Consider the following 22,530-nt stretch of genomic DNA (forward strand, 5'->3'; position numbering starts at 1 on the left):
GCCGGCAGGAGAAAATAACGGAGAAAATGGGAGACGAAGTGATACGGGGGACCACCGGGAAAAGGTAAGTAAAAACGGGGGTTTCCCGGGGAAAACGGGGTACTTGGCAGCTATGCCTGTTCTCATCGTGGTGAAGTAGATGCCCCAAACAGAAAGCCAAAAGCAAGCCCTGATCACAAGAGCACCTTCCCCTTCCTGTGGTTTCCAGCAACTGGTATTCAGAAGCAGGACTGCTTCCAACTGCGGAGGCAGAGCAGAGCCATCATGGGTGGTGGCCGTTGATAGCCTTCTCCTTGATGGATTTGTCCAATTAAAGTTGATGGCCCTCTCTGCCTCCTGCGGAAGTGAGTCCCATAGTTTAATTATGTGCCACGTGAAGAACTTTATCTTCCTGAATCTTCTGATATTCAGCTTCATTGGACATCTACGAGTTCTAGTGTTACTAGAGACAGATAAAAATATATATGTGATTTTATAAACTTCGATCCTGCCTCCTCTTCACTGTCCCATCTTCTCCAACGTTAATCTATCGAAAATCAAGAAGTGTGTCTTTCGGAGCAGCGCTGCCACGCAAGTCAGCTGACAATTGCGAGAGTGCGGCACCAAAAGACGTGCGTCTTCCACGCTCTCGTGGGAGCCAGCTGACTTGTGTGAAAGCGCGGCACCACTGCAAGCACCCGCTCATGCGCAGGACCTTCCAAGGTCAAATCAGAAGCCAGGATGGCTTCTGTAATTCCATGAATGTTCCAAGCCAGGCTTCTTCAACCTCGGCCCTCAAGATGTTTTTGGCCTACAACTCCCATGACCCCCAGCTAGCAGGACCAGTGGTCAGGGATGGTGGGAATTGTAGTCTCAAAACATCTGGAGGGCTGAGGTTGAGGAAGCCTGTTCCAGGCAAAAAGGGACGGTTGGGGGTTATGCTGTTCTCTAAATTTAAAAGTCGCAAACCCTGCAACCTTTCCTAGTACGAGAGTTTCTCTATCCCCTTTATCATTCGTGTTGCCCTTTTCCAACTCTACAATATCCTTTTTGAGGCAAGGTGACCAGAACTGTACATAGCATTCCATATGCGATCGCACCATAGATTTGTATAATGGCAGTTTTATTTTCAGTTCCTGCCCTTCTCATCCCTAACATGGATTTTGCCTTTTTTGCCATGTGCTGGGTCGACATCGGAGGTAGACTGCATCCGAACCTGGAGGTTCTACTGGTTTCTTGTGGCTAATAGTTGTCGAGAGACATCTCTTTCCCGGCAGATATGTCTCACCTCCTTCCGAAGCCGGTGGCCGTGTGGCCCCACCTTATGGGTCAGAATTCCAGAATTATGCGCTGTCGAAGAATTTAAGAACGCTACGCGGGTCGACTTTCTTTCTGCTCATTGCACTCCCATTAAAAAGACCCAAAACCCTGCCCAGAAAGAAAAAGGTGACAGGCAACACAGCTTTTGTCCTTCATGAGGACTCGGCCACACCTGACAGCGTAGGGTTGGGGCCTTGTCGAAACCCAGCCCTTTTGCAACGGGAACACAACACAAAATGTCGAGGAAAAGTTCTCAAGTGCGTGATTGAAAGATCGCACGCTGACAAGCCCAAGCAGGTGAGCCAAAGGCTTCCAATGCGCTGAGATCAGCTTGGCCGCACCTAACAACAAGGCTCGGTTATTTTTAGCAGAGTGGCGCTTCCTAAATTGGGAGGAGCCTGGACTCGGATAGGCAGCTCAACCTGCCTTGGGGCCTTTTGCTCCTCAGGTATTTAATTGTCCAAATATGGGCACAGATTTGCTTAACATTTGCATGTGCCAGTTTATATGCATCGTTGTGAACTTTTTGATAGATTGCAACTGATAAAGAACAGGGAGGGGGGGGGCCAGGGACGCTAACAGGATTTCCTGGGGACAGTACATTGTATGAGGATTGCTGCCCCACTTATTGAAAAGATCTGCTGCTTCTCTGCAAATCTTAACTTAGCCTAGCCTACCTCGCAGGACTGTTGTTGTAATCAGTTTGGTTTCTTCACTGGTAATTGAAGCCCTCCAGGCCCCTCTCTCTCTGGCCCTCACGGTGCCATAATCAGGCCTTTAGTGGGGCAGCACCTTCCCTCTCCAACATCCTTCTGCCTCTTGCTACCTTCTCGGTGCTTACTTTCCAATTCCAGCAAGATTTTTCCTTTTAAATCGCAACCTGCATTGTACTGGATTTGAAACGGTTGTTTATGTCCGTCGGTGTTTTCATTAAAGATTTCCTCGTGTTACAAAACAAGCAAACATGGGAAAGTACACCTAGCACCTTTCAATCCATAGAGCCTTTTCCACAGTTCACTTACGTTAGGGATGAGACACGACTACTGCAATGTTTTTTATTATTGAATCGCTTTGGGGCGCTTGTTGGCAACCTCAGATGCGGCCCTCGAGGCCTCCTGTCTGGCCCTTGGGACCCCGGCTCTGCCGAGGCCCTCACCAGTGTTCCTTTGTACGCTTCTTGAGCATTTCCGCCTGACTGGAACATGTCCTTGAACTCTGATGATAAGATCCTAAGAGGAACCTGCTGGATCAGGCCAGTGGCCCATCTAGTCCATTCTCCTGTTCTCACAGTGGCCAACCAGATGCCTCTGCTGGGAAGCTCACATGCAGGACCTGAGTTCAAGAACCCGCTCCCCCTCCTGTGGTTTTCAGTAAGGTAAAAAAAGAAAAAGGTAAAAGACCCCTGGATGGTTAAGTCTGGTCAAAGGTGACTCTGGGGTTGCGGCGCTCATCTCGCTTTCAGGCTGAGGGAGCCGCTGTTTGTCCACAGACAGCTTTCCGGGTCATGTGGCCAGCATGACTAAGCCGCTCACAACGGAACACCATAACGGAAACAAGAGTGCATGGAAACACCGTTTACCTTCCCGCCACAATGATACCCAGTGCTTTTTTTTCTTTAAAAATGTTTAAAGGTAAAGGGACCCTGCCCTGACCATTAGGTCCAGTCGTGACCGACTCTGGGGTTGTGGCACTTATCTCGCGTTATTGGCCGAGGGAGCCGGCTTACAGCTTCCAGGTCATGTGGCCAGCATGACTAAGCCGCTTCTGGCGAACCAGAGCAGCACACGGAAACGCCGTTTACCTTCCCGCCGGAGCGGTACCTATTTATCTACTTGCACTTTGATGTGCTTTTGAACTGCTAGATTGGCAGGAGCTGGGACCGAGCAACGGGAGCTCACCCCTTCACGGGGATTCGAACCACCGACCTTCTGATCGGCAAGCCCTAGGCTCTGTGGTTTAGACCGCAGCGCCACCTGCGTTAGGTGTGCTCTAATTTTTCTACTCATGTTGAAAGACTGCCCCTCAATGAGGCCACACTTAGATTCACAAAATGTTTAGGGGTATGCGTACCCCCAGGGGGGGGAAAAGCACTGGCGGTACCTACTGTATTTTTCCGTGTATAAGACGATGCTTTTTGCTAAAACAAATTAGGCAAAAATTGGGTGTCATCTTATACACTGGATAGTGAATGCAGAGGGGGGATGTGTGATTAATGGCAGCAGTAAGCAGGAATTGGCAGCGCCGGTTGGGTGGGTGATTGGTGGCTGCAGCAAGGCCTGCTGGCGATTGGCTGTGGCTGCGGCAATTAGGCAGGCAATTGGTGGCTGTGGCAAGTGGGCGGGTGGTGGCGGCAAGTGGGCAGACAATTGGCAGCTGCAGCAAGGTATGCGATCGGCAGTGGCTGTGGCAAGCGATTGGCAGTGGCGGGCAGGCGGGTGAGCGATTGGCGGGGTAAAATAGGGGTCGTCTTATACATGGAAAAATACAGTATTTATCTACTTGCACTGGCGTGCTTTCGACCTGCTAGGTTGGCAGGAGCTGGAACAGAGCTCACCCCCTCGGCAAGTCCAAGAGCCTCAGTCATTTAGACCACAGCACCACCCGCATCCTTGGTTTCCAGTAGCTGGTATTCGGAAGCATTGCTGTCTCAAGCTGTGGAGGCAGAGCAGAACCATAATAGCCTCCTCCTCCTCCGTGAATTTGCCCATTCCTCTTTTAAAGCCGTCCAATTTGGCTGCCATCCCTGCCTCCTGTGGAAGGGAGTTCCGCAGTTTAACTAGGTACTTCACGGAGAAGTCTTTTCTTTTACCTGTCTTGAATCTTCAATCATCCCGGCTTCATTGGACATCCCAAAGTTCTAGTGTTACAAGAGGGAGAAAGATTTGACAAACGTTTCTCTTATTTCCAGCGGCAGGAAGAAGTCCCACCCGGTGGGGTTGGCGGTTGGGGTGGGAATCCCCAAGCACCGTCCCGATCTGTGTATACAGGGTGGGGCTCATATGTCAGCACACTGGGTGACTCAAACCCTTTCACACTTCAGTGGCAGAGAAATATTTTCAGTCTCACCCAGCCCTGCTGCTTTAGGATTTCCACGTTCGGATCTCAAAAGGTCTTATTTCTTTTTTCAAGATTTATTGACGCAACGTCAAGTTGGCACACGCAGAGCTTTCGTACATAGATTCTATCGGCAAAATTAACTCTCATTTTGCATAACTTGCGCCTAAAAGTAAATATAAGCAAAATAGGAACAGGAAAATTCAGGAAATTAAAAGAAGAAGAAAGAATAGTAGATGTGTTTAGCAACGTAAAAACCTGTTGGTTCAGGCCCACTCAGGGCCCCTCTAGTCCAGCATCCTGTTCTCATACTGGCGAACCAGATGCCCATAATGGGAAAACCAGTGGAAATTGGAGTTCTTGGGAAAGTCCAGAAATAAGCGATAAATTGCAAGAACTCAGGCCAAAAGAAGATGATTTCCAAAAAATCTTCACAAGGTTTTATTGATTTGATGCGGAGTTTAAATGGGAATCAATCCCAACGTCGAAGGCAAATAAAGATAAATTCCAGTAAAAATCAGGACAAGGCCCTGTTTCGACTATTCTTCATCAGCAAAGATTCACAGGTCAGAGTGTACCAAGTATGTTTGCCTTTATTTAAAATGCATCTCTTGGTTATTTGTGGGGCATAGGACTTCGCTCACCCCCCCCCAAATATTTCCCCCCCCCAAGGTCCAAGGGACAGTGGACTGAAAAAGTTTGCTGACCCCTGAGCTACGTGGTGCTGAATGTTACCCGGTCATTCTGTTCTAGCCCATTTGTCCTGTTCCCATTTGTGTTTGTTTAAACCAAGAACCTTTACATTGACCACTAATGCACAAAATGTTCCAGATATCACTGCAAATTTATTGTGCTGTTTTTTTGCGATGTACAAATGACATGAGAAGACTTGCTCTCTTTATTCGTATCATTTATTATTCCCAGGACCCTTGTTTACCAACCCCCCCCCCAAAGTTATTTAAAGAAAAGAAAAAAAAGAGGAAACAATCACAGCCAGCTTAGTCATGCGACATTCGAAAAAGCAAACAGAGGACAGGCTTATTGCTGAGAGGAAGAATAAAAGCTAGAGAAGGTGGTCTAGGTGGTTGTATGAAGTCGTGAGTGCTGATGTAACAGGGCTACTTTTGCGCAAGTGGGTGGCTGTCTGATCTGGATGGAATCAGACTGCAGACAGACATGGGAAGGCAGAGCCACATTTAAAGTATATCCGCAGTGCGCATTTCAAGCACACAACTTCCCCCAAAGAATTCTGGGAACTGTAGTCTTCCTTCCGCACAGCTAACCCGTCCCCAGCGAGCCTAGCCAACTACAGTTCCCAGGGTTCTTTGTGGGAAGTCGTGCGCTTGAAATGTGTGTTTTAGACGTACGGTGTGTGCTGATCTGCCTAGAGACCCAAACGGGGGGGGGGGGTGGTCCCTCTAGGAAGCAGTGTCCATGGCAGGGGGAGGGGGAGGGGCAGGAGGGGCAGGAGGGATGTGGTGCGTATCGTAGCGGCTGGCTTGGAAGGGGTCTTGGCGCGGGGGCTCCTCCTGGTTTTCCGGTGGGCCTGGGCGGCAAAGCTTGAAGCTGCAGAGAGAGAGAGAGAGAGAGGGAGCGCACAGAGCATGAATGTCGGAGGAGAGCTGGGAACGAGTGATGGGGGGCAGCATCAGAAACTGCCTTCTTCTACCGAGTCAGACCACTGCTCCATTTAGCTCAGTACTGTCTACACGGACTGGCAGTGGCTCCCAGGTAATTCAGGCAGGGAGTCTCTCCAAGCCCAAACTGGAGGTGATGGGGCTCGATCCTGAGATCATCTGCCTGCGAAACAGATACTCTCCCATGGTGCTTTGGCCTTAGCCTTGCAACTCAGCGGTGCTTACATCTGACAGCATGCATTTGATCATTTATATATATATATATTGAAATATCCCACTTAATATAAGCACAGATCTTCCAGCGGTTGACGTACGAAGCAATGCAAGTGCAACTTGGTTCTGCTTGTAAGAAAACGTTGAGCTGTAGCAAAATGCGACACAGCTGCTGTTTGAACTGCTAGCATGAATCGGGAACCCCATCAAAGGAAAGGGAAAACGTACCTAGCCTGTGGGCTGAATGGTTTCCCGCATCCTCTGACTCCCCTCACCCCATCAGCATTTGTCTCAATCTGGTTGATCTAAATTTAAGTTTAAACGTAAATTATGATCGTCACTTTGAACCCCCCCTCCCACATTTACCAATAGATCAACACATTATATTGTTTTCATTGGTGACATAAGATGAAAAATGACTATTACTCATACTTCATCGAAGCAAAACCACGAGGGCTCCCAATTGGACTTTTAGCTATGCCATGGGTAGGCAAACTAGGGCCTGGGGGCCTGATCCGGCCCAATCGTCTTCTAAATCTGGCCCTCAGGTGGTCCGGGAATCAGCGTGTTTTTACATGAGTAGAATGTGTGCTTTTATTTAAAATGCATCTCTTGGTTATTTGTGGGGCATAGGACTTTGCTCACCCCCCAAAAGAAATATCCCCCCCCCAAGGTCCAAGGGACAGTGGACTGAAAAGTTTGCTGACCCCTGAGCTACGTGATGCTGAATGTTACCTGGTCATTCTGTTCTAGCCCATTTGTCCTGTTCCCATTTGTGTTTGTTTAAACCAAGAACCTTTACATTGACCACTAATGCACAATATGTTCCAGATATCACTGCAGATTTATTGTGCTGTTTTTTGTGATGTACAAATAACATGAGAAGACTTGAGGTCTCTTTATTCGTATCATTTATTATTCCCAGGACCCTTGTTTACCAACCCCCCCAAAAAAGTTATTTAAAGAAAAGAAAAGAAAAAACAGGAAACAATCACAGCCAGCTTAGTAATGCAACATTCGAAAAAGCAAACAGAGGACAGGCTTATCGCTGAGAGGAAGAATAAAAGCTAGAGAAGGTGGTCTAGGTGGTGGGATTAAGTGAGGGCTACTTTTGCGCAAGTGGGTGGCTGTCTGATCTGGATGGAATCAGACTGCAGACAGACATGGGAAGGCAGAGCCACATTTAAAGTATATCCGCAGTGCGCATTTCAAGCACACAACTTCCCCCAAAGAATTCTGGGAACTGTAGTCTTCCTTCCGCACAGCTACCCCGTCCCCAGCGAGCCTAGCAAACTACAGTTCCCAGGGTTCTTTGTGGGAAGTCGTGCGCTTGAAATGTGTGTTTTAGACGTACGGTGTGTGCTGATCTGCCTAGAGACCCAAACCGGGTGTGTGTGTGTGTGTGTCCCTCTAGGAAGCAGTGTCCATGGCAGGGGGAGGGGGAGGGGCAGGAGGGGCAGGAGGGATGTGGTGCGTATCGTAGCGGCTGGCTTGGAAGGGGTCTTGGCGCGGGGGCTCCTCCTGGTTTTCCGGTGGGCCTGGGCGGCAAAGCTTGAAGCTGCAGAGAGAGAGAGAGAGAGAGGGAGCGCACAGAGCATGAATGTCGGAGGAGAGCTGGGAACGAGTGATGGGGGGCAGCATCAGAAACTGCCTTCTTCTACCGAGTCAGACCACTGCTCCATTTAGCTCAGTACTGTCTACACGGACTGGCAGTGGCTCCCAGGTAATTCAGGCAGGGAGTCTCTCCAAGCCCAAACTGGAGGTGATCCTGGGATCTTCTGCCTGCGAAACAGATACTCTCCCATGGTGCTTTGGCCTTAGCCTTGCAACTCAGCGGTGCTTACATCTGACAGCATGCGTTTGTTTGTTCATTTATATATAGTATATTGAAATATCCCACTTAATATAAGCACAGATCTTCCAGCGGTTGACGTACGAAGCAATGCAAGTGCAACTTGGTTCTGCTTGTAAGAAAACGCTGAGCTGTAGAAAAATGCGACACAGCTGCTGTTTGAACTGCTAGCATGAATCAGGAACCCCATCAAAGGAAAGGGAAAACGTACCTAGCCTGTGGGCTGAATGGTTTCCCGCATCCTCTGACTCCCTCTGTGCTAACGAACCTGAAAGTTCCGTTATGAGAGGAGCAGGGAGGGCCTGTCGATCCCTTAGGCGTTTTAGCAGAAGGCCTTGCTGGAGTAAAACCCAGGACCTATCCTCTCTGCCACAATTCCCCTCCACTACCCCACTAAGCCTGCCAGCTTCTCCCAAATCTAGGCAGCAAAGTCTTACCATTCATAGCTGACGGTGCTAAGGAAGCCGATGGTGACAACCCCGCAAAGGGCGGAGAGAATGACGGTGATGACGATCATGTCCCCACTGCGACGTCCAGGCCAGGTATCCACTGTGTTCCACCTTTCAGCTGGAAGGGATAACAAAAGGAGGCAATTTTCTTATCGGTCCCTCAGCTGCCTGAAATTCTGGAGAGCAGCTGCCAGTCAGTGTAAGCTAGATGGTCTGACTCAGGTGCCTTTGTGAGGACTCTGCCAGTTACCCTGCTCGCTTGGCGAGCTTCTGAAGACAGGGCGCCATGTTGCCCTTTGCCTCAGGTGGCAAACCACATTGAGCCAGCCCAGATCTTCTCCGCGAGCCTCTTCGTTTTATAACATACCTTTTTTCAACGTAATTGGAGCAGACCACCTTGTTTCAGCTTTGGGTCCTTTGGAATCCATGATGAGAAATTTCACTCTGAGGAGGAGTTTAAAAAGAGACAGAGGTGGGTGGGTGGAAATATCAGGGATGTCTTACTAAACTCTATCGGAACAAATCACTGGTTGAATCTAGATCTAGCGTGTGCAACTGGCCTTGCTTTCTGTCTGTCTCTTGTTTTCCCAGCCTTAAATTTGGCTTTTCACATTTCCACATCACCTTGCCTTAGGAAAATTCACTTGCATTTTTCCTCATAAACACACCTTCGTATGCAGTCTTGCTTAATATACACATTCCTTGCAAGATGTATCCCCCCTGCTATTTATATTTCCCCTAATATAAAGCATTGGCGTATGTTATTTTTTGCTAATATACGCATTCTTCTGCACGCTTTACTCCAGTACAGTATATGCATTTGTGTACGCATAACTTAACTAGAGAAGTGCGAATTTCAAAGGCTGGCTGGGGATTTTTTTTCGTTTGCATGTTCTTTTGGAAATAATTATGTGGGTTCACCTTTCAATGTAAACTGAACTGAATCTAATGGAACCACCTTTGCCATCGAGGCCTGGTGACGACCCCAAGATCTGCAATGATTTTGCAAAGTTCTTTGCAGATAAAGTCGCTCAGATTTGGAAAGAGGTAGACCATGGGAGCAGGGTCAGGGCAGAAGAGTGCTAGGGTCCTGTCAGGTCATGTTGCATGGGATCAATTCTAATCTGTTACCTCCGAGGATGTGGACAGGCTGCTTGGACGAGTGAAACTAACCACCTGTCTCCTTGATCCTTGCCCATCCTGGCTTATAAAAGCGAGCCAGGAGGGGCTGAGCGATGGGCTCCAGGGGTGGTGAATGCTTCCCTCAGTGAGGGAGCCTTCCCAGACCCGCTGAAAGAGGCAGTTATTAAACTGCTTCTTTTAATAAAAAAAAACATATTTGGACCCGGCCAATATGGCAAACTATTGCCCAGTCTCAAATCTTCCATTCTTGGGAAGGCGATTGAGCGGTTGGTTGCTGAACAACTCCAAGCGAGGATGCGGACCATTTGGATCCCTTCCAATTGGGATTCAGGCCTCATCATGGGACTGAAACTGCCTTGGTCGCACTGGTCGATGATCTCCGGCGGGCTAGGGACAAAGGTGAGAGCTGTTTCCCAGTTCTGCTGGATCTCTCAGCGGCCTTTGACACCATAGATAGACCATGACATCCTTCTGGATTGTCTAGAGGGGCTGAGAGCTTGGGCACTGTTATACAGCGTTTCCGCTCCTTCCTCCTGGACTGTGTCCAGAAAGTGGTGTTGGGGGGGGATGAATGTTTGGACCCCTGGGCCCTCACTTGTGGGGTGCCTCAGGGTTCTGTCCTCTCCCCCATGCTTTTTAACATCTACATGCAGCCACTGGGAGAGATCATCAGGGGGTTTGGGCTGGGTGTCCATCAGTATGCGGATGATACCCAGCTCTACCTCTCTTTCAAATCAGAACCAGTGAAGGTGGTGAAGGTCCTGTGTGAGTGCATGGAGGCGGTTGGAGGATGGATGGCGGCTAACAGATTGAGGTTGAATCCTGACAAGACAGTAGTACGGTTTGTGGGGGACAGGAGGCGGGCAGGTGTGAAGGACTCCCTGGTCCTGAATGGGGTAACTGTGCCCCTGAAGGACCAGGTGCGCAGCCTGAGAGTCATTCTGGAATCACAGCTGTCCATGGAGGCACAGGTCAATTCTGTGTCCAGGGCAGCTGTCTATCAGCTCCATCTGGTACGCAGGCTGAGACCCTACCTGCCTGCGGACTGTCTCGCCAGAGTGGTGCATGCTCTAGTTATCTCCCGCTTGGACTACTGCAATGCGCTTTACGTGGGGCTACCTTTGAAGGTGACCCGGAAACTGCAACTAATCCAGAATGCGGCAGCTAGACTGGTGACTGGGAGCAGCCGCCGAGACCATATAACACCGGTCCTGAAAGACCTTCATTGGCTCCCAGTATGTTTCTGAGCACAATTCAGGGTGTTGGTGCTGACCTTTAAAGCCCTAAACGGCCTCGGTCCTGTATACCTGAAGGAGCGTCTCCACCCCCATTGTTCATCCCAATCAGGAAGCTCCAACTTGCTCAATAAATGTCAATCTAAACTTTCTCTGCAAGGGAGACTCTCACCTGATCGCAGGGCGCAGACCTTTTCTGTATCTTCCAGGCCTGTGTTTAAAATAGAGCCCTGACTGCACCCATAATAAGCTCCGTCGCCTGAGGCCTCGTTCCAGTTTCCTCAGAAATGTCAACTCACGTGGAGTGCAATGTGGAATTTCTGGCTGAACAGATCTGCCCTGCCACGGATGTTTCAGTAGAGGGATGGTCCCAGGGCTGTCAGAAACTCAAAGTGCCTCAGGCTTCAAACAAGCCAGGACTGATGACACAGTTGCTTCATTTCTAAGATGGGTGTGTGGCATTTTCGGACATCTTTGGAAGCCATGTTTTAATTTTATTATAGTTTAATTACTTTTTAATGATTGTCTTTGAGCTTTCTATATTTTATCTGTGTTGCTTTAATTTGCGTAAGCTGCCTTGAGCCCTGGTTTGACGGAAAGGCGAGATAATAATAATAATAATAATAATAATAATAATAATAATAATAATAATATTGTGGGGGGGAGGGCAACCTTCTCAGTTTAAAGGCTCTTGCACAAACCACTCTCTCATTCCAGTTGCAAAACAGCTATCACCTTTTACAGCGGTACCTGAGGTTAAGAACTTAATTCGTTGTGGAGGTCCGTTCTTAACCTGAGGTCCCTTTTTAGCTAATGGGGCCTCCTGCTGCCGCCACCGCACGATTTCTGTTCTCGTCCTGAAGCAAACTTCTTAACCTGAGGTACTATTTCTGGGTTAGCGGAGTCTGTAACCTGAAGCGTCTGTAACCTGAAGCATCTGTAACCCGAGGTACCACTGTAATGTTAAGAGTCTGAGTTGTTAGGTTGTATGCCGAGACCCTTCCAATCCCTGGATCCAGCAAAAGTTAGAATTTAATCAGGCTTCTAATTATTGGAAGAGCCAGGCTAGCCTTCTGGTGAAGCGATAGCCTGGGTGGTGAGCCATTAAGGGGAACAAAGGAAAGGGGCTCTGTGGGAGATGGCCAGTGGGTGAAGCCCCTTCCTCAACTCCAGGTAGTTAGAAAGCCAGAGTGAGAATTGAGAGCAGAAAGATGCAGTGATGTGAGCTAGAGGCAAAGCAGCAAGCTGGTGAAAGAGAGGGAGAGGGAGAGGGAGAGAGAGCATAGCTGCCAAGTCTCCCGTATTCCCCAGGAAACCCCCGTTTTTCCAGCTGTCCCCAGCCGAAAAAACGGATTTTTTTGTTTCCCCCGGTTTATTCTGGCGCGGTGGCCATTTTGGAACTGGGCGGAGCATGCTCAGAAACGACTTTTGATGCTGCTTTGCCCAGTTCCAAAATGGCTGCAGCACGACTTCTGGTGCGGCGGCCATTTTGGAACAGGGCAGAGCAGCATCAAAAGTCGCTTCTGAGCATGCTCTGCCCAGTTCCAAAATGGCAGCAGCGCTACTTCCGCTCTGCTACTTCCGGTCCAGTCCCTTATTTCTCAGGCCGGAACTTGGCAGGTATGGAGAGAGAGCAATGTTTGGTTTCTGACTGAATCCAGGGCTGCGTCCATATGGGAAGCAAGGCCCTATTGGAGTGTTGATGCTGTGAGCCCCTCCATTGTAGGCTCAGGTTGTATATATATGTCAATAAACCATTATATCCTAAATACACCACGGTCTCCGCGGTGCCTCATTTCCGAAAGGGAACACGAACCCTGGGGAAGCTCCTGGAACCTCGCATCACAGCAATAATGGTTGAATTGGCTAAGGGTCTCTCTGTCTGAGTTTCCCATGCAAATTCGGCTCCTCTGCTCTGCATCAAGTCAGCTGATGAATTGTTACCTATAAGAGGCAGGAGAAGGCAGCGGCCCATTGCAGCTGGTCTGGGTGTCGTCGTTCTTGCAAGACGATTCGCCTCCTACCCGGAGGACGGTATTGGAATTGCCGCCTTTGCAGGGGTACTGGGAGATGGTGGACTTCATGGTCATGTAGCCTTGAGTGGTGAACAGAGCTTCGTATGGCGGGATCTGCTGAGGTGTTTTGGGGTTCTTGAAGCTGGCTGTGGCTGTTGGGTGGAGAAGGCATAGCGGAGGCAGGAATGAAACATTTTGCTGGGGAAGGAATATTTCTGTAAGGACCAAGACAGCCCCCTCTGCTTGTGGAATAGCTCCAGCCGCATATAACCAACATGCTTAACTCTAATTAATGCACAAAGGGGTTAATATCATAGAGTAAGCTGTCCTGCCAGGCTTAGCGAGGTCACACACCATCACCTTGGGAGGAAGGACTACCAAACTCTTCTTAAGCCTTTCCCCCATGTGAATCGACCAGTAAGGATGTTTGGGCTGGTTGCTCCAAACCCAGGCTGCATGTTTTTAGCAAGCCATCTTTGTGTTTCTATCGGGACCAGATTTAGGTTTGATGAGGCCCTAAGCTACTGAAGGTAATGGGGCCCTTTATATGTCCAGCTGTCCTTTGTCAGCAACAAATTGCTGCTGTTTTTTTGTGTTGAATATATGCTATATGGTAAATTATGGACCTAAAGCCATTTGCACATAACAAAATATGTATTTTATCAAAGTAATTGTTGAACTGAAATACAATTAAGAAAAAGTATATTAATATTAATATTAAAATTTTGGGGGTCCCCACTCCCTAAGCTATAGCCTGTTTAGCTTATACATAAAATTTAGAAACATTTACCATTTTGTAACCTAAATTCAGCTGCTTGTCTTTTCTTGCTACTTCAAGTTGATTTATTTATTGCTGAAAGCTTGCAGCCCTGGTGTTAAGGCAGTTACATTAACTGCCAACATGCCATCTCTTCTCATCTACAAACCTGGCTTGCTAAAATAGCCGAGTGCTGCCGCAACTCAGACTGGGAGAGAGGTCAAAAAGTAAAAATGGGAAATAGAAAAGTAAAAGTTGCGGCTAGTTTTGAGTTGACAAGTGTTTAAATTGAGAACCACCCACCTCTAACCCCGTTGTCCAGATTTGGGTGGGCTCTACAAAAAGCTCACCCCAGACTCACCGTTTGTGTACGTAACCACCAGCCAGATACTGTCCGAGGCGTTGGCAAATCGGTCAAATTGGCAGCTGGGTAGATCCAGGGCGAAGGTGCTTTGTGTGATTTTCCCTTCCAGTTGCTGGCTGGAGACGTAGGGGGTGTAGGGGATCACCTCTGAAAATACACAGGGAGATTCAGTGGGTTCCTACTCCCAGATGCAGAAAACTGTGAGGTACGCAAACAGACGCCCCATCAGAAGGGCATCAGGAGACGCCTGTAGCTGCATTGGGGACCTGGCATCCAGTTCTCACGGCAGCCAGCCAGATGCTCCAAAGGGAAGTGAGTCAGTGTGGTCTAGTGGTTAGAGCACTGAGACTTAGGACCTGGGGAGACCAGGGTTCGAACCCTCACTCGGCCATGAGGAAGCTCACTGGGTGGCCTTGGGCCAGTCACTGTCTCTCGGCCTAACCTACCTTCCAGGGTTGATGTGAGGATAAAACAGAGAGGGGGAGAACCATGGGTTTATCTATTGATTACATTTACAGGTGAAACTCGGAAAATTAGAATGTCGTCGGAAAGTGCATTTATTTCAGTAATGCAACTTAAAAGGTGAAACCAATATACAGTGGCACCTCTACTTACGAATAACTCTACTTACGAATGTTTCTACTTACGAATGGAGCTCCGTCCACCATCTTGGATGTGGTTTAGATAGGATTTTTTCTACTTATGAATTTTTAGATAGGGTTGCTTCTACTTACGAATTTTTTATCCCAATGCATTCCTATGGGATTCGACTTTTTTCAACTTACAAATGTGCGTTCGGAACGCATTAAATTCGTAAGTAGAGGTACCACTGTATGAGATAGATGCATGACATGCAAAGCAAGATATGTCAAGCCTTTATTTGTTGTAACTGTAATTATTTGTCGTTGGGCGGGTCAATTATAAATGGAATGTAATTAATGAAATGTAATAGCGGTGTTTATTTTTGTATTATTTTAACTATTTGTTTTATTACTGTGGAATTTCCAAAAGAAAGCATTTGTAAAAATTAAAAATAATAAGTTGCATTACTGAAATAAATGCACTTTTCGATGATATTCTAATTTTCCAAGTTTCACCTGTATACAGCACCTCCTCCTCCAAGGAGCTCAAGATGATGTGTATGGCTACCTTACATTTAATCCTCACAGAAACCCTGTGAAGTAGATTAGGCTGAGGAATGTTGATTGGCAGTGCTCCCCCCCCCTAAAAAAATGTTTAAGGTTACTCAAGAAAGCCACCATTTTATGGGTCAAATCGGGGAAAATAAATACAGTAAAAATGGAAAAAAGTACAAAGATTCAGACAAGGATGGCAGTACTAACAGCTATTTAGAATCCCAGGACTTTGGAGCATGGGGAGTCTGATTTTTTTTTTTTAGGATTTGGCATAATATTTGGCTTAATTGATATGTATATGTATAATTGGATATAATTGAAATAATTGAATTGTTTTCTTTAATTGGAAAATTTAATAAAAAGTATTTTTTTAAAAAAAAATGTACAAAGATTCACAAAATGTTTAGGGGTATGCGCATCCCTGCATACCCCCAGGGGAAAAAAAAATCACTGGTGACTGGCCCAAGTTCACCCAGTGAGCTTCCTCATTGCTGAGTGGGGATTCGAACCCTGGTCTCCCAGGGGCTGACCGAACACTCCCCCACACTGTTACACCACACGGGTTTTCCTTGCTGCCTTAAGCTCCTTGCAGGAAAGGTGGCGTGGGAGGCAGATGGAATAAATAAATAAGTACAGTGGTACCTCGGGTTACGTACTCAATTCGTTCCGGGGTTGCCGTTCACACCCCGGCTTTGCGGAGTACGCAACCCGAAAGTACGTAACCCAAAACATACGTAACCTGAGGTATGACTGTAAATAATTAAATAATCCCCTGTAAGGGGGAGGGATTACAGAGAACCCCCCCCATCAGAAGCAGCCCGTCTCCGAGCAGTCAGGAAAGCAAGGAGCCTGAAGGGATGAGTCAGGAGACGGAGAAGGAGTGCCAGAGCTCTGGCAGCACTGGAGAGCCCCTGCTCCACAGGCAGGAAGAGAGAGAGAGACGGGAAGGGTGGACAGGAACAGGGCAGACCGTAGACCCTCCCCCCCCCCCCCCGACACCGGTATTGAGAAGGAGGAGAAAAGGGAGGAGATTCACTGTCCCAAGGCTTTTATGTTGGTCAAAATCGCGAAAAGGGGCAGTGCCGGATTCTGATTCGGAATGAGGAGACATGAAACCAACAGCTCGCTACACTGTAAATAATGTGCACTAATAAAGACTTTTGAAAGACAAGCATGTGGAAGGTCGTTTCTCAGGAGGAATCATAACAACTCTGACATCCCCCCCCATCAGGACCAGGGGCATACTGCCTTCGACGGTGGAGAGGTGACATTGTCATCACAACTAGTAGCCATTCTTAGCTTTATCCTCCACGACTGTGTCTAAGCCCACCTTTAAAGTTTAAACAAACTACTAACTTCCCCCCAAGAATTATGGGAACTGTCGCTTCTTAAAGGTGATGATAGTTGTTAGGAGACACACACACACCCATTCCCCTCCCACAGCTACAATTCCCAGAGTTCCCTGCGAAGCGGGATTGTTAAACCACTCTGGGAATCATGGTCCTCTGAAGGAATTAAGGGTCTCCTGACAACTCTCAGCACTCTTAACAAACCACGGATCCCATAGTGTTTTGAACATATGGTGGGAATGGAGCCTCTATCCACTACTCCCTGCAATTTTTAGGGTGTATAAATTTACACAAGACAAGCTCCTCTTTTTTTCTGGACGGGACAACCAGGCACCCCCCCAAAAAGTCCTTCTGTACCCCGCAAATGGCCATGCAATCTAGTGTTTCTCCAGCTAAGGGCAGCAGGTCTGCTCCCAGGCTCAACAGCTCTGGATACGTCTCAGCTGAAAGAGACCCAGGCATAGGTGCCAACTGTACCCCTCAGAATGGGAGCCCCCCCATGGTACAATCTTTCCTCTCTCCAGTGATCTTAGAAGATGGAATTTCAAGAAAAGCTGGACCACATTCACACCATACGATACTGCTTTAAACAGTCATGGCTTCCCCCAAAGAATCCTGGGAGCTGTAGTTTGTTAAGGGCGCTGAGAGTTGTTAGCAGGCGAATACATGGAAAATGATGTATAGATGGTATTTGACGCCAGCTAAATTAGCAAAAAAAGGGCCGCTCATACCAATGACAAACTTAGTTGGTCTCTAAGGTGCTACTGGAAGGAATTTTTTTATATTTTGTTTCGACTACGTCAGACAAACACGGCTACCTACCTGTAACTTTAAAGATACTGTATGTAAAATCACACAGTGTTTTGTTGAAAACAAAAATGCCAATAAAAATTGTAATTTAAAAAATAGTTGTTTGGAAGCCCCTGTCGCCCCCACCACCACCACTACAGCCGCCGCCAAAGACCTAACATTCCTAGAGTTCCGTCTTACCTGTTAAGCCACTCTGGGAATTGTAGCTCTGCCAGGGGAAAGAGGTGGGGTGTTCGTTAAACAGCCAGCAGTGTGGTGTATTGGGGAGAGTCTCAGACTAGGATCTGGGAGACCAGGGTTCAAATCGCCGCCGCCCCCCCCCCCCAGATAGCCATGAAGCTCACTGAGCGACTGGGGGGGAAGGGGGCAGTCACTGCCTCTCAGCCCAACCTACCTCACAGGGTTGTTGTGGGGATTAACTGGGGAGAGGGAGACCCACTGTTGTAGGACGTACGCCACCCTTGAGCTCCTTGGAGAGGTAAGGTGGGATAGAGACAAAATAAACAGATAACAAACTCTCAAAATCCTTCACAAACTACAGCTCCCAGAATTCTCTGGGGGAAAGCCATTACTATATAAAATGGTATGACGGTGCTTTAAATGTATGGTCTGGTTCCATTCCCAAGTCATCCTGGTTAACTGGGCAAAGGGTAGGTGGTTTGCTGCCTGAGGCAAAGCAGTAAACAGCGATCCTGCCCTCCTCAACAGAAATGGGCAAATCTATCAAGTTCTACTTCTCGTTTTTCTATTCTTCAAGTCTCCACATTTCCACATCAGATTTAAAAAGAAAACAACTTGCCATGAAAATTTGGTAGCATTGAAATTTGAATTTCTCCAAATCGACATGTTTTCATGCAATTTGGCCTTCCTTCCTTTTTGTTTTTACAAAGTAATATCCGGAATAGAATGCATGTTTTAAATATTTTTCCTTCATGGATATAGTATGCAGATTTTATGCAGATTTTTACCACAGTACTTGCATTTTCGTACCATTTATTCAGTTGGAGAGCGACACTACAAAATTTGGAGAAGTGTGAATTCTGAAGGATGGATGCGTTCTGGTTCAAGCATTGTTTCAGGAAGAGCAAATTTATCTTTGAAGAGGAACTGAATCAAATTTATTCCTTCCATTCCGCCTACCCTGGTCATCATCACTCAAAGCGCATCAAACTACCGACATTCAGCTTCGTTCAATGTCTACAAATTCTAGTGTTACGAGGGAGAAAAACTTTCTTCTGTCCACTTTCTCTGCCTAATTTTATAAACTTCTATCATGCTGCCTCTTACTCAGCTTTTCCTCTAAACTAAAAAACCCCCAAGCCCTGCAACCTTTCCTTACAGGAGAATTGCTCCAAACACATGCCACATTTTAAAACACATTCTTTCCCCCAAAGAATCATGGGAAGTGTAGTTTCCCCCTCACAGAGCTACAACCCCCAGCACTTTGCAAATCTACAGTTACATACCCTCCAACATTTCTCCAATTAAAATAGGGATGCCTCATTCCATAATAAAAAATAAAATAATATTATTATTATTATTTATAGCCCACCCATCTGAATGGGTTGCCCGAGCCACACTGGGCAGCTACCAACATATATAAAAATGCAATAAAACGTTAAAACATAAATAAATAAATCTTCCCTATTCAGGGCTGCCTTCAGATCTCTTCTAAGGGATGTATCTCCTTGGCTGAGGGGGGGGGGCACATAACTCCATACCCTCCAACATTTCTCTGATGAAAATAAGGACATCCTAAGGAAAAGCGGGACATTCTGGGATCAAATCATAAAATGGAACGGCTTCTGTAAATCCAGGACTGTCCCTGGAAAATAGGGACACTTGGAGGGTCTGCTGTTCCCAGGATTCTTTGAAGGAACTACCCCAAAATCTTGGGGATGAGTCAGAATATATATAAAATTATCTTTAAAATGCACAGTGTTACCAAACAATAGTCACCTATGCCAGCGACGGTCCCTCCAGCTGCTAGCAGTAGAAGAAGCAGAAGGAAGGAGGCCATCTTCACACAGCCCAGATCTTCTCCAGATGTTTCTCCTCACTAAAATAGGAGATGGTCAGGGCCACAGAAACCACTTCTCTTGCTGTCCTGGGTGCAAGTGAAGAGAGGACCACTGAGGCGAAAGGTCTTCCTCCTCCTCCTCCTCCTCCTCCTCCTCAACTGGCTGGCTTTTTCTTTTCCTTTTTTTTTGCTTTGCCTTCAGGGGCTGCCCTAAGCCCTTCCCCACTTTCCACATTCCTCCCGGCCTGTGTAAGAAGGATCTTGACCCTGATAGCGAGCAGGTTTGTCTTGTTTTTAATCTGCCCCACCGAAAAACACACACACAACAGCCACCAAGAGGAACGTGGGTAGAGCTTGCCAGATGAGACCAGCAGCCCCTCTGGTCCAGCTGTGATAAATCAAGATGCTTCATAACCAAATCTGCCTTTGTGTCGAGAATAGGAGTTTTCTTGGACTGAGTTCCTCAACCTATTGTCGTTCCTGAAGTTTATTTTATAATTAACATGCAGCAAGGTCCCCTGTAGACTCCCATCCAGGTATTAGCCAGTCCTGGCTGCATTTTGCTCGGCAAGGCAGTTTTTCATTCATTAATAGTGCCCAGTGCTATTTTTTTTATATAGAAAAAGAGAACTCACCATGAACGCGTCCTTTTTTCTCTTGCAGACACTCCAACTGTCCCTGTTTTCCAAGGACAGTCCCAGATTTACAGAAGCCATCTCAGTTTCTGATTTGATCCCAGAATGTCCCACTTTTCCTTAAGACTATTTTCATTGGAGAAATGTTGGAGGGTATAAAGAATGGCAATGGCACCCACCTGAGAGGTGCCAGAACTGAGTTCCGGTGAGTTCCCCCTGAAAAAAACCCCTTATAGTGTCCTCGAGGTGCAAAACATTTCACAAAGGTAAAGAGAAGAGGCCTTTGCCTTGAAGAGCTTACAACCTGACACTCCACACAGAGGAAACACAGGCAAGAGATGGAAGTGGAAAATGGAAGTAAACAAGGAAGACCATGACATGGTTTCAGATACATGTATATACTTAGTGGCAGAGCACCTGCTTTGCTGCCAGTCAGTGTTGTTGTTTAGTCGTTTAGTTGTGTCCGACTCTTCGTGACCCCATGGACCATAGCACGCCAGGCACTCCTGTCTTGCACTGCCTCCCGCAGTTTGGTCAAACTCATGTTCGTAGCATCGAGAACACTGTCCAACCATCTTGTCCTCTGTCGTCCCCTTCTCCTAGTGCCCTCAATCTTTCCCAACATCAGGGTCTTTTCCAAGGATTCTTCTCTTCTCATGAGGTGGCTAAAGTATTGGAGCCTCAGCTTCAGGATCTGTCCTTCCAGTGAGCACTCAGGGCTGATTTCCTTAAGAATGGATAGGTTTGATCTTCTTGCAGTCCATGGGACTCTCAAGAGTCTCCTCCAGCACCAGAATTCAAAAGCATCAATTCTTCGGCGATCAGCCTTCTTTATGGTCCAGCTCTCACTTCCATACATCACTACTGGGAAAACCATAGCTTTAACTATACGGACCTTTGTTGGCAAGGTAATGTCTCTGCTTTTTAAGATGCTGTCTAGGTTTGTCATTGCTTTTCTCCCAAGAAGCAGGCGTCTTTTAATTTCGTGACTGCTGTCACCATCTGCAGTGATCAAGGAGCCCAAGAAAGTAAAATCTCTCACTGCCTCCATTTCTTCCCCTTCTATTTGCCAGGAGGTGATGGGACCAGTGGCCATGATCTTGGTTTTTTTGATGTTGAGCTTCAGACCACATTTTGCGCTCTCCTCTTTCACCCTTATTAAAAGGTTCTTTAATTCCTCCTCGCTTTCTGCCATCAAGGTTGTGTCATCTGCATATCTGAGGTTGTTGATATTTCTTCCGGCAATCTTAATTCCGTCTTGGGATTCATCTAGTCCAGCCTTTCGCATGATGAATTCTGCATATAAGTTAAGTTAGTGTAGACAACATTGATTAGGATTAGGATTATATGATTATTATTAACTGAGCTACAGTAGATGGGCGAGAGGTCTGAGCTTTCTATGCCCCTAAGGTAGCTATTATTCTGGGTCTTCAGACCGTGCTGCGAGATCTTTGGAGTTACAGAATCATAGAATTGCAGAGTTGGAGGGGATACCAAGGGTCATCTAGTCCAACCCCCTGCAATGCAGGAATCACTTGACAGGTTCCTGTTCGGAGCTCCTGATGTTTTAGTCTGATTTAAACTGGAATACAGCATTTAATGGGGGGAAAAACACTCCAAATGGTTAGAAATGGCAGGAGATGGTGGTGAAAGGAAAATAGGAACTGGTCATTTCAGGATTGAACAATGTTGTAATCACCCAGGTATGTGTCAAGTAAGCTCAAGGATGAGGAGGGATCTCTTGAGGTGGCCCTGGAAGATCATGAAACAAAGCAGGTCACCTTAATTCAATGCAGATTTGAAGTTAATAGAAGTGCAGATTAAACCTGGGGTTGTCTGGGGGGGGGAACGCTGGGGGGCCTAATTTTTGTAGCATTCCAAAATTCTGATATGGTCCGCAGCATGTGTGAACTGCTTTTCAATTTAAACAATTATTTTTTGCCATCTAAACTTCCCTATACAGTCATACCTCAGGTTAAGTACGCTTCAGGTTGAGTACTTTCAATTTAAGTACTCCGCGGACCCGTCTGGAACAGATTAATCCACTTTCCATTACTTTCAATGGGAAAGTTCAATGGTCTCATTAGACAGTAAAATTCGTATTAAATTGCTGTTGTAGTGGGTGTTTTTCATCGTCTGGAACGGATTAATCCACTTTCCATTAATTTCAATGGGAAAGTTCGCTTCAGGTTAAGTATGCTTCAGGTTAAGTACGTACATCTGGAACCAATTAAGTACTTAACCTGAGGTACCACTGTAAATGGTCCATAAATGCTTTTAAGTTAAGAAATAAGCCATATTTCAGGCGAATGTTTGTGAGTCCATCAACCAGGCCAGCGGAACACAGGAAAAGAACAGCGGGGCAGGTGGGAGACCGGAAAGGCAGAAACACTTGAAAAATGCCGACAGACCTGTCTGGATTGGGGAGTGGGTACACATATGTGTAAAAGTCCCAGCCATGCTACCTGCCACACAGGTTACGGACAAGGCTAGGGGGTAATGCAGCCAAACCAGTTCCACGAGGCTGGGTTGTACTGGGCAGTCCATTAATGTGGGTAGGCA

General features: G+C 47.0%; 1 protein-coding gene across 1 annotated transcript; it reads right to left on the reverse strand.

Annotated features, from left to right (window-relative positions):
* Positions 1–6,676: 6,676 nt before the first annotated feature.
* On the reverse strand, positions 6,677–20,800 carry LOC118097250 (uroplakin-3b-like). The gene is made up of 6 exons (XM_060268409.1): positions 19,273–20,800; positions 14,016–14,165; positions 12,827–13,049; positions 8,872–8,948; positions 8,493–8,622; positions 6,677–7,761 (listed from the first exon to the last, which is right to left on the reverse strand). Exons 1-6 carry the CDS (start codon positions 19,331–19,333, stop codon positions 7,614–7,616), a joined length of 789 nt encoding a protein of 262 aa, XP_060124392.1. The 5' UTR covers positions 19,334–20,800; the 3' UTR covers positions 6,677–7,613.
* Positions 20,801–22,530: the final 1,730 nt, after the last annotated feature.

Source organism: Zootoca vivipara, chromosome 15 (genome assembly GCF_963506605.1).
Source record: "Zootoca vivipara chromosome 15, rZooViv1.1, whole genome shotgun sequence".
Classification (NCBI taxonomy): Eukaryota; Metazoa; Chordata; class Lepidosauria; order Squamata; family Lacertidae; genus Zootoca; species Zootoca vivipara.